The sequence below is a fragment of the Vanessa atalanta genome, chromosome 13 (genome assembly GCF_905147765.1).
Source record: "Vanessa atalanta chromosome 13, ilVanAtal1.2, whole genome shotgun sequence".
Classification (NCBI taxonomy): domain Eukaryota; kingdom Metazoa; phylum Arthropoda; class Insecta; order Lepidoptera; family Nymphalidae; genus Vanessa; species Vanessa atalanta.
In genome coordinates this window covers 6,158,365-6,172,260 of record NC_061883.1, presented here as the reverse complement: position 1 = coordinate 6,172,260, position 13,896 = coordinate 6,158,365, and the positions used below count along the sequence as shown (strand labels likewise).

General features: G+C 33.2%; 1 protein-coding gene across 2 annotated transcripts in view; it reads left to right on the top strand.

The window, feature by feature from the left end:
* The window catches only part of LOC125068146 (zinc finger CCCH domain-containing protein 13), a 112,662-nt gene extending 105,529 nt beyond the window's left edge, over nt 1–7,133 (top strand). Inside the window, exons 10-11 of one of the 2 annotated variants that reach the window (XM_047677175.1) lie at nt 447–1,674; nt 5,652–7,133. In XM_047677175.1, the coding sequence (XP_047533131.1) occupies nt 447–1,674; nt 5,652–6,840 (2,417 nt within the window). In that variant the 3' untranslated portion in view covers nt 6,841–7,133. The remainder of the gene's footprint in view (nt 1–446; nt 1,675–5,651) is intronic. The other variant, XM_047677176.1, reaches the window with a different exon arrangement.
* Nucleotides 7,134–13,896: the final 6,763 nt, after the last annotated feature.

Genomic DNA, 13,896 nt, shown 5'->3' with positions numbered 1-13,896 from the left:
TATAGAAGCAAAATGGTGGAATTAGTGCCAATCCTCTTCAAAAAGCGAGAAGGATATATCCTTGTTGTGAAACATGTCGTTTCTTTATATTTTTAATTGAACTTTAAAAATTAAGACCTATATTTAAGTAGTCATAAGTACACTATATAAATCATAAAAAAATATTTTGCAAAAGTATATAATTTGAGCGCGTAATATCCCTAGGCAGAGTGACCTACAAATTAAAATGCAATGTATGATTTACCGCACTACTGTCTCGTGGCGGTTAAGTAAAATGTCTCGGTTGTTTGCATCTCGCATTGACCTTCAGTAGTTTGGCAAACTTATTGACTTATGATTACGCCATAGCATGTGCGATGAGGCGAGGTGCGGCTCAATCACTCCACCGTGAAACACGACGCGCGCACGTCGCTTTCGTTTTTTACTAACGCGCTATCTTTTTTCAGAACAGGAAAAAGAATATGCGAAACGACCCCTAAATATTGACATAGAGGAAGAGACTCGGAAGAAAGAAACATCTAAGTGGCTTGAGAGTCATTTCGGCAGTGAATCCCGTTCCTCCCATGACTCAATTGCCGAAGAAATAGAAGAGCCACCTGTACCCGGTTACTATGTGAAAACGAAACCGGACGACGAAGGATACTACGGTAAAACATCATCATCCGTTCCACCGGCACCTGTGTATGGAGATCGAGTACTTCGCAAAACAAAGTCGTCAACACCATCTGATGAACGACCAGTCGTAACAGTAAATAGAACAGGAGGATATTTCAAAGGTGTAGCAGATTGGTCTCAGCGGCGTGCCAGTAAGCCGAGAATGCCAGAGCCACGTAGTTCATCTCCATCGCCGCCGGTCGTGCGGTCTCCATATGCTAGTAATGATCGCTTGAATGATTCCTCACCGAGACATGTATATAGTAAGCGTGATTCGCCACAAGGGAGAACGTCGCCTCTCATCAGGCGTCATCCACCTTCACGCGATGACTCTGCTTACGTTTCGTCGTCGACAATGCACAGTCCGCCTCGTGGATCACCTTTTAGACCATTAGAGACAGACCGCTCGTTCCGTGAGCCCTCAATTGAAGACGATTATCGGCCACCAGTTGCACCAGAGCGAAAACGTCAAACAAAACACAGAATTTCAGAAGATCACCGATATGACAGTGGTTACAGGAGTTCGTCTCGTAACGATAATTCGGGTCGATCAAGGGATAGTCGCGAAGAAGCAGCCGCAGAGCCTCCTCCTGATTATTCACCCCCACGAGACCGTAGAGGTAGCTCTGATAGAGACAGGACACCACCGCGCCGACGTGACCGGGACGAGCGTAAACAAAATCAAAAGACTCGTTTCGCAGATAATGGACGACGTCCTTCACCAGCACGGAAATCGGTCGGCTCGGCTATCGGTAACTCGATTAGGAAACTCGTCGGGAAGATTCGCTCAGCGTCCGCAGAGCGACGGTCCCGGTGGCGCAATTCACGCACGCCGTCGCCTGAACATTCCTCGCGCACGTATAAACAGTACGGCGGCGAACTGGCGCCTCCTAACGGCCCCCCACACCGGTACTACCTCGGAGAGGACCCTTTCGCGCCCAGCATCTACGGCCGCGAACACAAGTACGAGGGCAGTCCGAGACGAGCCGCAGCTGTTGACAGCCGTGACCACCGTGAAAGGTGAGACAATTTTAATTACAAATTTCAATAAAAAAAAAATATTACATACAAAGAAGTTACATACCAAAAAATTTTATAGAATTATTAATATATACGTCATAAAGCAGTGTTAACAAGCATTAGATTTTTATTAACAATGCCCACTTGTTTATTATCTCAACCTTAAATAGAATCTTGTCCTACAAAGATCCATGCCACCTCCTACACTGATATGAAACCATGCATAATATTTAATTATTGCTTCTTGTTTTGAAATTATCATAAAGTTATGGGCCGAAAATTTCGTAATTATTTACGTTAAAAAATAATTTACTATGTTTTTAATAAGCTAGTCATAACAACAAAGCAACAGAAGAAATCATTGTCGCTAAAAATAATCAAATTGATACACTATACTTTTTTATAATGTCACCTGTTGTTAAATACTTTTTCCATGTTCTTTATCAAACAGTAACCGTGTTTAAAAAAAAATATCATTTGCTATTTAAATATTCGAAATACAATTGTTAATTTATCTATTAAATTAATTAAACACACACATTAAACAAAAACGATTGCACGATATGTTTTATACTGTATTTAAAATTGTTTCGTATCAATTATTATTTTAATTAAATTATATTTAAGTAATTAATAGTGGCAGTAATATTTCAAATCTTTATACTTTCAAACAAATGATCTAATAAAAAAAAAAACAATTATTTTTAAATCTTAAATACGTTCTATGGAATTTATTTATCGTGTCTCGTAAGATACTGCAGGTTTCACGTTTATGAAAGTAATCGCTGATTTATAAATTATTACAATAAATTATGAATCTATAACTAGTTTCATACAAGGTTACGATATATATCTTTAGTGTCGACAAGGAACTTGAACATAACAGTAAAGACTCAAGTGAGTGTGAAATATATTAAACATAATACTTTTATAAAGATTGAAAGATTTCTTAAGTCTTTTTTGATTTTCTTAGTATTATTATAAATACGAAAATTTATTGATAATTGTTAAAATGCTTAAGTGACACGACGTGTCTGTCGGTATACGTATTTGCAGTAATCTCAGAAACTTCAGCGGGAATTTACATCCTGTGCTCATCATAATATACATACAGTGAGGATCATGAGGAAGGTTTATAAATAGATGATATTTTGTGACGACCTACCCCATACCTATCACAGGCTTTGTGCTTAACATAATGGGAAATAAATATATAGACATATATAGTAAATTATGTTGCACGCAGTATATTTACATATTCTAACCATAAGTAAACGTAAGAAATCCAAAAGGAGTCGGTAGTTAAATAAAATATTTCTAAAAATTTTAAAAATAGTGCAGGCGGAAGATCGAACTATAAGCTGTGGTTTCGAGAATTTTTTCTTGTGGCTACATTCTTGCTATTGTAATGTATATTACAATTTATAATCACCACAACGACGTAGTTGATTAGAATTATAGATTACTGAGTTTTACTTTATGCTCGGTTTATAAAATTTATGAGATAAAACAATCATTCATTCCACTTAAAATATGAATTAGAATATTATATGTTTTTATAAATAATAGATTTAATAAAATTGCGTCCAGTTGCTTAAAACCTAATATAAAATTACGAAATTATAAAAACGAATAAAATTTCCAACCAATCTAAGGAGAAAAAAAAAAAAGAAACTTTGATTCATATATTACATACGATTTGCGTATATCTCTGATATATTATTCACTACAAATAGTTTAGTCTATTGAATAATAAAGACGACATATTATATCATGTCAATTAAATATCAAAGCTGTCTTTCCTTCTATGTTTATACCCTGAACAAGATAGCTTGATCGTTTTGACAGAGGCAATTTTTTCTGATCGACATAACTTTGCAATGAAGAACACATTATTTTCTTAATTTAATAATTTTAAAAATTGTAAAATATTTAAAAAAATACATACAAAACAAAAGTTCCTGAAGATTCAAGCGTTATCAGAAAATTTTAAGACTTTTTCTATTATATATTATTGCTTCAAAGTAAAATTTCAATAGAAACAATGAAAAAAATAGACGTTTGTACAAAGTTACATCGGTCGGACGGTAGGGACGCGAATTACAGGCTGTAACTGCTACAAATATCGATTACAAAAATCCTTACTAAAGATCAGATCTTTTTTGTTGGGGTCTCTTTAGCTGGAATAACTCTTTTTAGAACAAAAGGTAAAAAAAAAATTGAATTCTAATTTGAATTAAGCATTCCATGGTTCCATCGACTGTTATATATGTTATATTTTCTTTTTCTCATCACTAGCCCGTCTGTCAAAAAGAACAAGCTAACTTGAACAGGGTATTATAGAATACTAAGATTGTAACTAAAAGTGTGAACAATATTTCACTTATACTGATACAAAGTCCAGTTACAAAACCGTACATACAAGCAGGTTAAATTAAATAAAACCAATGTCTATAGATACGTAATGCGTACCTTTGTTATATTTCACTATGAAATTATACGCATTCCTACTTAGTATAACCGTAGCGGAAATACCGGAAAACTATCATTTCGTTATGGAAAATATATTATGTAAATATATAACAAAACATAATTTGCACACTTTCAAAAGTTGCTCATTTTGAAACTGCTGACCAACTTGCATACTAATTAATCTGTTTTTATCCATATTCTAAAATCGTTTAAGGAAATTGAAATTTAACTGGATCTTCGGCCCATTATATGGAGAAAGCTAGTGACTATATTTTATTTACATAACGAAGTTGTTAATATAATAGTATTTACCAAATCCCAAATATAAGTATAATTTATTTAAGCTGGATTTTACAAGGACATTCCGGGTAACCCTACCAAGATTAATTCATATGATGTACTACCGCTTTTGAACGTAGATTCTAACGAGAAGTATCGTCATTTAATAAAGAAGTTACTCTTAGTATATATAATTAATTATTCTGCATGAAAATTCACGAAAAGTAACTTCACGTTTCTTTGTCATTGTAATATATAGTGAACTGATTTGTATACCTCCTGCTTTATTCAAATTCAAATATTCTAACTAAATGTAGCCTGGAATAAATTGCATTTCTTAGTTTACTTTTGTAATCTCTGTATGTGTATACTTGGTGTACATTTAATTATATTTGAATTTCTACGTATATGACTTCTCTATTGATAAACTTTTAATGTGTTTTGTATTTATTTATAGTTGAAAAATTTATTGGTTTCTCGTTTCAAGTCCGTATTTATAGCCAATTAAATGGTATTCGAAAAATGAAAAACATTACCTTTTAAATCAATCAAATCATTGTTTTACCTCCGTCAAGTAGAGGCGATATTTTCCGGCATACATATATTGCCATTTAATTCTGCAGTTGTCCATGGGTTTACCAATTATGGATAAACGCGGTTTCTCGACAAAACAGCCCTTATTTAGCCTACAAACGTTGAGTCAGTCGTATTTATCTGGTGAAACAGTCAGTTAACACGAACTATTGGTCGGTAATGAAAAAATGACTCATTACGACAGAAACAGGTGTTTTAGATGGCGCTTGATGTAAATTAGTTTTAAACAAGAATCATGTAAATTATACAGTTTCCTGGTTGTTTCATAATATGTGACGTTTAAAGCCTTACAAATCATGTCACTTAAAAGTTGGTTGCGTTTGTGACGAATGAATTCTTAATATTCGAGTCTATTGACTGTCTTTTTTTCGCTTATGTATACATGCCATGATATGAATCTTCAGTTAGTTTGAGTAACAAGCTGATTTGCCGGCATTTTATCACACGTAAACAAAGCCCGGCCGTTAGTCGTGTGGGTAGAGAATCTCCATTGAAACCAATTACGTTTTAAAACACAAGATTACATGTTTTTATGATACAAGAGACAACAATGAATGTGCGTGGGTCGTCTTGTCTTTTGATCACGATATTCAAATAAAATCTTAATGAACGATTGTTTTATGACATTACAGGGGCCAGTACTCGAGCACTCTTGGCCGCTTCAGTCACTCCACGAGCAGGTTGAACCCTAACGGTGTAGCTGAGGAAGATTACACACGGAGCGCCCAAACATTACCGAGGAAATTACACGACCGTAAAGAGAAAACCACCGAGAAGCCAAGTTCCAGTAAGTACTGGCAACGGCTCACGTCCAACAAACGGTCTACTAGTGCCATTAATATACCGAATAACGTTTCGTCGTCACCCGAAGGGAAAGTAAACGGATATACGACTGGTCCACCAAAACCGGCGCGGACCTACAAAGGTCTAAACAGAAGTAAGAGTTTTGCTATGGGAGCTCCCGAACAAGAGACCCATCCACGTTACGTCACAGGAATGAGCCGAAACTATTCTACGATGTATAAATCAAATCCCCACTTGAGCCGACTTGATGAAACACCGGAGCAGCTGAAGAGCCCAGGAATCGTGTCGATAATCAATCGCAGCCAGCGTGATCTAGCCGATGCGGTTTCTCGCGAAACCGAGCGTAGACGTGACGGATTATTTGGCGCACGATACGGCAAGACGACACCGATAAGTAATGGCCACACGAACGGCTATAATAAATCGTACGATGAAACAGATAAAAAAAAGATATTTCTCAAAGGACTTCGCGAAAGAGCTCCTGAATTGTATCAAACTTTACACGCAGACGACGAATCCGACGGTAGTAGATTATCATCAAGATACGGCACCCCATCGCCTCATTACAAGGAACGTATATCGGAGGAACGAAAAATACCATTGTATAAAACTGAATCATTGAACAGGGAGACGAGTCCTTTCGTATCACGCTTAGAGACCAGAATAAAGTCGCCAGTAAATCGGCGGGAAAGTAACAGTAGTGACAATTTCTCAGAAACTTATCGATACACTACGCGTTCGGGTGATCCGGAACGGCCCAGCGTCACCGACACCGTCGAAACCGTTAGTAAAAAGATTATACCGTCCAGGGACGGCCGTTCGAAGGAGATTATCGAGTCTAGGGAAGTGAACTCGGTGACAAAGAGTAGGGGCTACAAGGAACCTCCCGCGGTCAAGTACTATGAGAACGGGGTACGCAACACGCACGGCTTCGAGTCAAGGAACGGAGCTGCGCCTCTTTACACTGAGCGGAGAAGAAGTAATTATAAGGTGACTGAAAAAGTTAGAGATTATTAATTAACGTGAACGATATAAATTTAATATTGCCATATTCTTCATATAACATATTTGTGTCACATAGACTGAAATGTTAAATCGCATCACACTAGGTTAAGTTTGTCATTAACTGCATTCGTTAACATTTTATTGTTAATTTAATGTTAGTTGCTTCATGTAAAAAGTCATAGAGCTTTACTAATTTTATTTTATCTGAAATAAGTGATCTAATTCCGTCCAGAGGATAATAAAACGATTATTTTATACATTTATACCTTGTTAAAGGTTTTAATGATTTGTGAGTTAAATCATAATTTTTATAACAATTTAAATCGATATAATTATTGAATAAGAATTTTAATAAATGTATTCATCAAATAAATATTGTGTTAATGAACACTAAAAGATATGTTTGTTTTATTTTAAATAAATATTGACTACATCTACGAGTACGTCTCGAGATATTTCTGACTAGAGACGGTTCAGTTGCTTGACCAAAGGCTTTACACGTCTACCTAGGAACGTCAGTGTAAACATTACCATATTCCAAATGTGGGGTTGCAACCGTGACTTTGGGCTACAGCCCCGGGGCCTTTACAAGAGATCAACAATTAAATTCAAAATAATGAAAAAAATTAAATTCCGACAATTAAATATCTTTAATACAGTATATGTTATATAGATGTAGTAAAATACTAGTTTAAATTATTATATATCTTAATATATACTCTATATGGCTTTTTTTAAATAATTCAATTCGTTCTGGAACAAATAAAATATAAAAGGGCTGGGAACTTATTGTTATTATAGATTTCTGATTTAAAATAATGTATATTACTATCTTCTACACGTTACACTTTACATATAAAATCAATATTATAAATGCAAAAGTAACTCTGTCTGTCTGCCTGTTGCTCTTTTACGGTGAAGCCTCTTAACTGAATTCGATGAAATTTGGTTTGAGCCAGATTAAACTCCAAGGAAGAACAACGAGATTTTTTTATGTCTAACACCTGACAACCAACTCCAGAACGAGCGAAGCCGCGAGCGACAATTAGTATTGTGTATTGACTGTGTCACTTTTGAATCGTTATAGATCTATACACTCACGAAGGCGCGCCCCTTTGCTTAAAATAAAATATGTTTTCTTAATAAATCTTAACAAATTCGTATCTTTTGTTATATTTACTCTTAGTCGTCTTACGCACACTTAGACATTTTGTAAGCACGAACATCTCACTCATACTAATGCACGCGCCACTCGGATAATATTTTAACGAGTAGGATGCGCCTTCCCGAGTGAAGAGGCCTATAATATATAATTGAATATAATTAAAGTAAGGATGTTTTTTGTAATAGGTGGCTGATGTTAAGTGGTCACCACCGCCCATAGACATTACTGCTTGGCGGCAGAATATCTGATGAGTGGGTGGTACCTATCCAGGCGGGTTTGTACAAAGCCCTACCACCAATTAAAAAAAGCCTAATTTATTATCATAATAAAACGTAAAGTAACCTAATTGCGTGTCTGAAAAGAAAAAGCAAAATTAAAAACGATGTCTAGTGTAACAGTATTTAATTAACGTATTTAAATATTGTAATAAATTTTCTTTTTAAACCTTTAATTTTTGTCCCATTAACGTTCCACATCATACTTATGCCAATAAAACGTATATAATTCAAGCAAGGAGTTATTTATTCAAGTGGTCTTAAAGTATACAATGATTATTACATTGAACATGAATAAGTCAAATTGTAACGAGAAATGATGCCACTGGAGTATCCTAAACACCTGAAACAACCTCCCCTCCCCCTAATGCGCGGGTGAATCCGAAGGCAGAAACTAGTTGGAAACAAATCCAATGGAAAACAATTTATTATTATTTATTCGGTTCCAGATGCAAAAGAGTTAACAATATATTATTTATTAAGAAATTAATAATGAAAATCTAAATATGGAATAAAATAATTATGCTTTAATTTAAAAAAAATGGTGGCTGTATGACACACCTCTTGTGGCAATTACAGAATTTAAAAGTTGGCTTGTTTCTACTTAATAGTGTTATGATTAAAACACAGATGGCGTTACAACATAAAAATGTTATTGTTGCAGAATAATATACGCATTATTAGCAGCCTAAAAACTAATTGTTGTCTAAATAGTGTACTAAGAAATTGTATATAATATAAATTTATATATTGGTATCCAAGGTTCTACCTCAATTGGTATTAGACATTCCTAAGTTGTTATTTAAATTGTAAGTAATATTGAGACAAAATTGTTGAAATCGTTTTTGTGGACTTTATTTTTATATGAGGTTGCACGTGTTTTTTTTTTGTTTCAGTATTATAAAATTATTAATTATAGTTTATTATTTAATTAATTATATTTTTTCCTTCCATCAAAAAATAAAATTGTCTACAAAATTGTACGAGAAGGACTAAATATTTGACTTCAACGTAATTTTTTTTAACGATTTCACGTTAATAATAAATTAATTTGAAAATATATATAATTTAAGTCCAAAAGCAAATTAAAATTAATCATAATACATAGTTCATTATATATTGTAATTGACAAAATGACCTCTCCACTAAGTTTCTTGGCGGTTCTTCTCAGTATAACTAAATTTCGAATCGTTGGTATCTTTATATTTAATTTAATCCTGTAACATGATTCGAAAGTGCTTACAACAACCTTCTTGGATAAAGAAGACCATTTCTTGTATTTTATGAATCTAGCATAATTTAAATTGCACCGTTAAGTACATAATTATATACTCAAAGATGGAGGAGAGTGTCTAATATTGAAATATCCACGATCGTTGAAGTATAAAATATAGCATTTTAGAAAGTAAAAGTAAATTAACATTCCGTATATTTCCCATCGTAGGGAGTAGAAATTTCTTCTCTTGAAGAGAAGATATAGTAATAGTAAGTATGTAGGTTTTCTCAAAATATTCTTTAAGGATACTCCAAGCATAGTTTGCTTAGTAATTTACAGACTCACTGTTAGTGTCCACATTTCGGTACTATATGTCATGATAGGATACATTGATCGTAAAACTTCGATTTAAATCATCGTGGTGAAGGCGATGTAACTTGAAGAACCTGTATGACTTCGCCTGGGTCAGAGTTTCTCGACAACTTCGAGAGTTTCCTTTCAAGGTATTTCTCCGAAACCGCCATCGACACCACTAATAAAACGCTTAACGCCGGATCAAAGATGTTATGTTACTTTCGTTTTAAAATCTTTAAAATCGGAATACAGCAATCGAAATTATAATCTCTAATGTACTGTTAATATACCTACATTGTACATACACAAACATCTCAAAGATTATATATATTTAGCACAAAAACTAAAATCACAGAACAACATGCGCTCATTATTATCAAGGTTAAAAGCTAGGTATAATAATTTTGCTGATATACGATTACTGAATAGACGTGATTGTACTTATTTAAATTTAATTACAGTAAAAAGATAAGAATTAACTTTGATCTCGACAAATTATAATGAGAATGAAAAATCTTAAGCGATGACAGTTCTCATGATATATCATTTAGATACTTGATTGTAAGACAATTATTCATAATTACAGATCATTACAGTAGATGTCGAACCATAAATAATGATTACCTATGGCGTATCATCTAATAACTAGTGATACACTCAGGTAAATACATCAATTACACTGTATTTTTAAATGCAGTGTAATTAATGCCAAATGCTATTCGACCAAAAGGGTTTTGGTTATATCATATCCTGGATTTTACTTACTACAGCCCATGCAATGGCCTTACTGAACAAGGATAAGTTTTGTGGGATTCTATATCGTAACAGTGCTGTGCTCCGTTCATGATCTGAAGTGCTCAATTCCGGTTAGAAAGAACACTTTCTTTATTCTGCTAGAAGTGAACTTTTTACTTCTGGGGTATACATACAAAAATAAATGAACCTGTTTTTATTTTGCTAATTTTTTATTGAATGGCATTTTTATTGTAAGCACATACGAACTGGAATATTATAAATTTTATAGATGGTTCAATATAAATATTCAATTATATGATTGCTAACCTTTATACCCTGCTCAAGTTAGCTTGATCTTTTTGACAGAGTGATGAGAAACTGAAAATATAACATATATTTATAACTGTCGATGGAACGATGAATGCAATATTATTAACTTATTTTTCTAAAAAGAGTTATACCAGCTAAAGAGACCCCAACCAAAAGGACCCCCGTTCGTAACAAGAACTTAACTATGATCTTTAATAAGGATTTTCGGATAACGCTTGAATCTATAGGAACTTTTGTATTATATGTATTTTTTTTTTCCAATTTGTAAATTCATTAAATTAAGAAAATGATATGTTCGTCATTGCCAAGTTATGTCGATCAGAAAAATTTACATCTGTCAAAAAGATCAAGCTATCGTGTACAGGGTAGAAGGATCTTATGGTTTTTGGGTCGTATAGTTACGTTTGTATGTAATCACAATAATGTAATTGTAAATAAACACCGGAGACTACGAGATCTGCAGTCGTTTAAACTAGCTACAAGATCAACGGGATCAAGGGTTTACATATGACTATCCATATCTATGACGTAGTCTTTATCTACGTCATAATATGCACTATTTTATTGATAACTCGTATGTAATATAAGCTCTTGGAGTAATTAATACTACTAAATAATATGAACTAGTGTTCGCCCAGTTGTCGAAATATTAATTATGCCATATTCATTATGGCAAAGTTGAGAATTATGTTTTTACGAGTATGTTTCAAACATATTTTTTTCTGATATTACTAACTTTTTTATAGATCACATTAATGGTCGTCATTAGTTAGTATAGCTACTGGACTGTGTTGTCATTGCCTATTAGGTACAGAATAATGCAGTGGGTTGATTAGATTAGAACGCTGAACTTTACACGTGTCACAGATCAGCAATATCAGTTAGATAAACTGTTTTTGTTTGACTTTTTTGTTTGTGAACATGAATATGCATTAATTCATTCGTCTTCACAAAAACTCATAAGGATTATATATATAATTATAAACTTATAGATAACACTTATTCATATTTTTACTGTACTGTAATTATTACTAACATAAAATGACAGAAGATTAACTTTATGGAAGACTTAGCTAGACCTCCGGGTAGTTACCGGCTTCGCCCGCATATTACTAAAGTTATGTTATTAATATGCGTAATTCATTTTTAATATTACGGCTTTTTGATTATTTTAATAGCGGATGGTGAGACTATCTGTATGTAGTAGAACATTTGTCAAGATAATTTTAAAATGTATTTGTGTAGGTTGTCCTATTGAAAATAAAAATAAAATAAAAATGTATAAAATAAATAAGCTTCTTTATCTATTAAGGTAATTGGACATTAGTGCAATATTTAAAATCAATTTCTTTAAAAAAAAACACGCTCAAATACCAATTTACGATATTTAGTTGCGTTTACTACTGCGGATTTACAAACCAAAATCCTCAATCGTTTTTGTTAATACTAAGTGTCTGCCAACAATAAATAATTTTGATATTAAAACCCACCCAAGGTAAAAAAAACACTGAATTATACAGTAAATTATTGGCTTAATGCGAAGTTAATAGATTTTTTTATTTAATGATAATATCTAAGTAAAAGGATCTAACTGATTTTTATAAAGTAAACTTATTAGTAAGATTTAAATTATGTATACGTCGACGCTGATTGGCTAATTTAAGAATAAATTTGCATTCACCTTTATTACGATTGTCTTTTTTATCCAATCAACGCATCCGTCATGGCCATTACGTTAATATCAGCCAGTCAACGATCGTAAAGTGATGCACTGAGATAAGGCATTTTGATTCTAAAAATAACCCAGACGATTGTAAATAGCTTCCGCATGTTCCATTAACCAGTTCTTAGCAGTCGTCCTAGAATTTTCGCAATAATTAAATTTGTTCAATTATACTACGACGTATTCCTACTACGCAATATTCTACGTTTGTTGTTGTGTCGTTTCCTGTTTAGTGTATCAAATAAAGAAAATAAAATAGGCGTTTCGAAATCACATAAAACTAATTATGGGATTAAACGTCGAAAACTGGTGTAAAGTCATGTTAAATATTTTTTTAGTTACCACAACAATATTTGGACTTAAACCATTAATCACTTTCCTTATTAAAAATAAATATAACATAATTTCTTCTTATATTTTTAAGTAGTTTTTCCATAGTATTAATTATTAATATCATTCTAGTTTAACTACCAGGATAGATAACTAAATTAAATATACAAGGCGCAGTTGTTCTCGCAAATAATTCGATTTGTCTTCATTCGTTTCATCCATTCATACTCGATTCAAAATCGAAACATTTCCGTTTATCGTAATATTCTTATCTATGTTTATGAAATCGTTTGTTCTGGCTAATTTTCAGCACACAGCTAAAACTAGAGCACATTATTACTACAAAGCATATTTTTGGAAGATAGATCCATTTTATAAGGTAAGCTTCCATTAAGTAAGGATTTTTGGAAATTTCAACTTTCCGAGAAATGGGAACGAAGGGACGTTTGAAATCGGAGCGGGCAGCTATAAGGTATTGGAACATTGGCTCAAAAGTTTTGAATTAATTATTAAAAAATCTAAATGTAACCATATCCAGTGCGCTGCGACAAACAAATCACTCTTGTTGCTTTTCGTGGATGATAATTGGTACGTAAGAAATGTACGGCACGATACGTTTAGGTAACTATGGAGGCTATATTTGGTAGACATATTATATGTTTAGTTGTAGTGTAGTAGTAAATTTGCTAAAGAAAGCTAGTCTTTTGTTGGTTAAGTTGTTTAACTTAAGAAACAAATACGTCGAAACGACGCGTTCAACCAGAGTTTACTTGAATTGTCAATGACTTGTCAATTACAGATCTGACCTATAAGGCAATATTCCATACGATATAAAGAAGTATATTGATTTAAAGATAACTCTACGCATAAAATATCATAATAAGGTTAAACAACACAATATGTAAGTATGGTTCTATTTTGATATTGAAAAGGGTTCTGT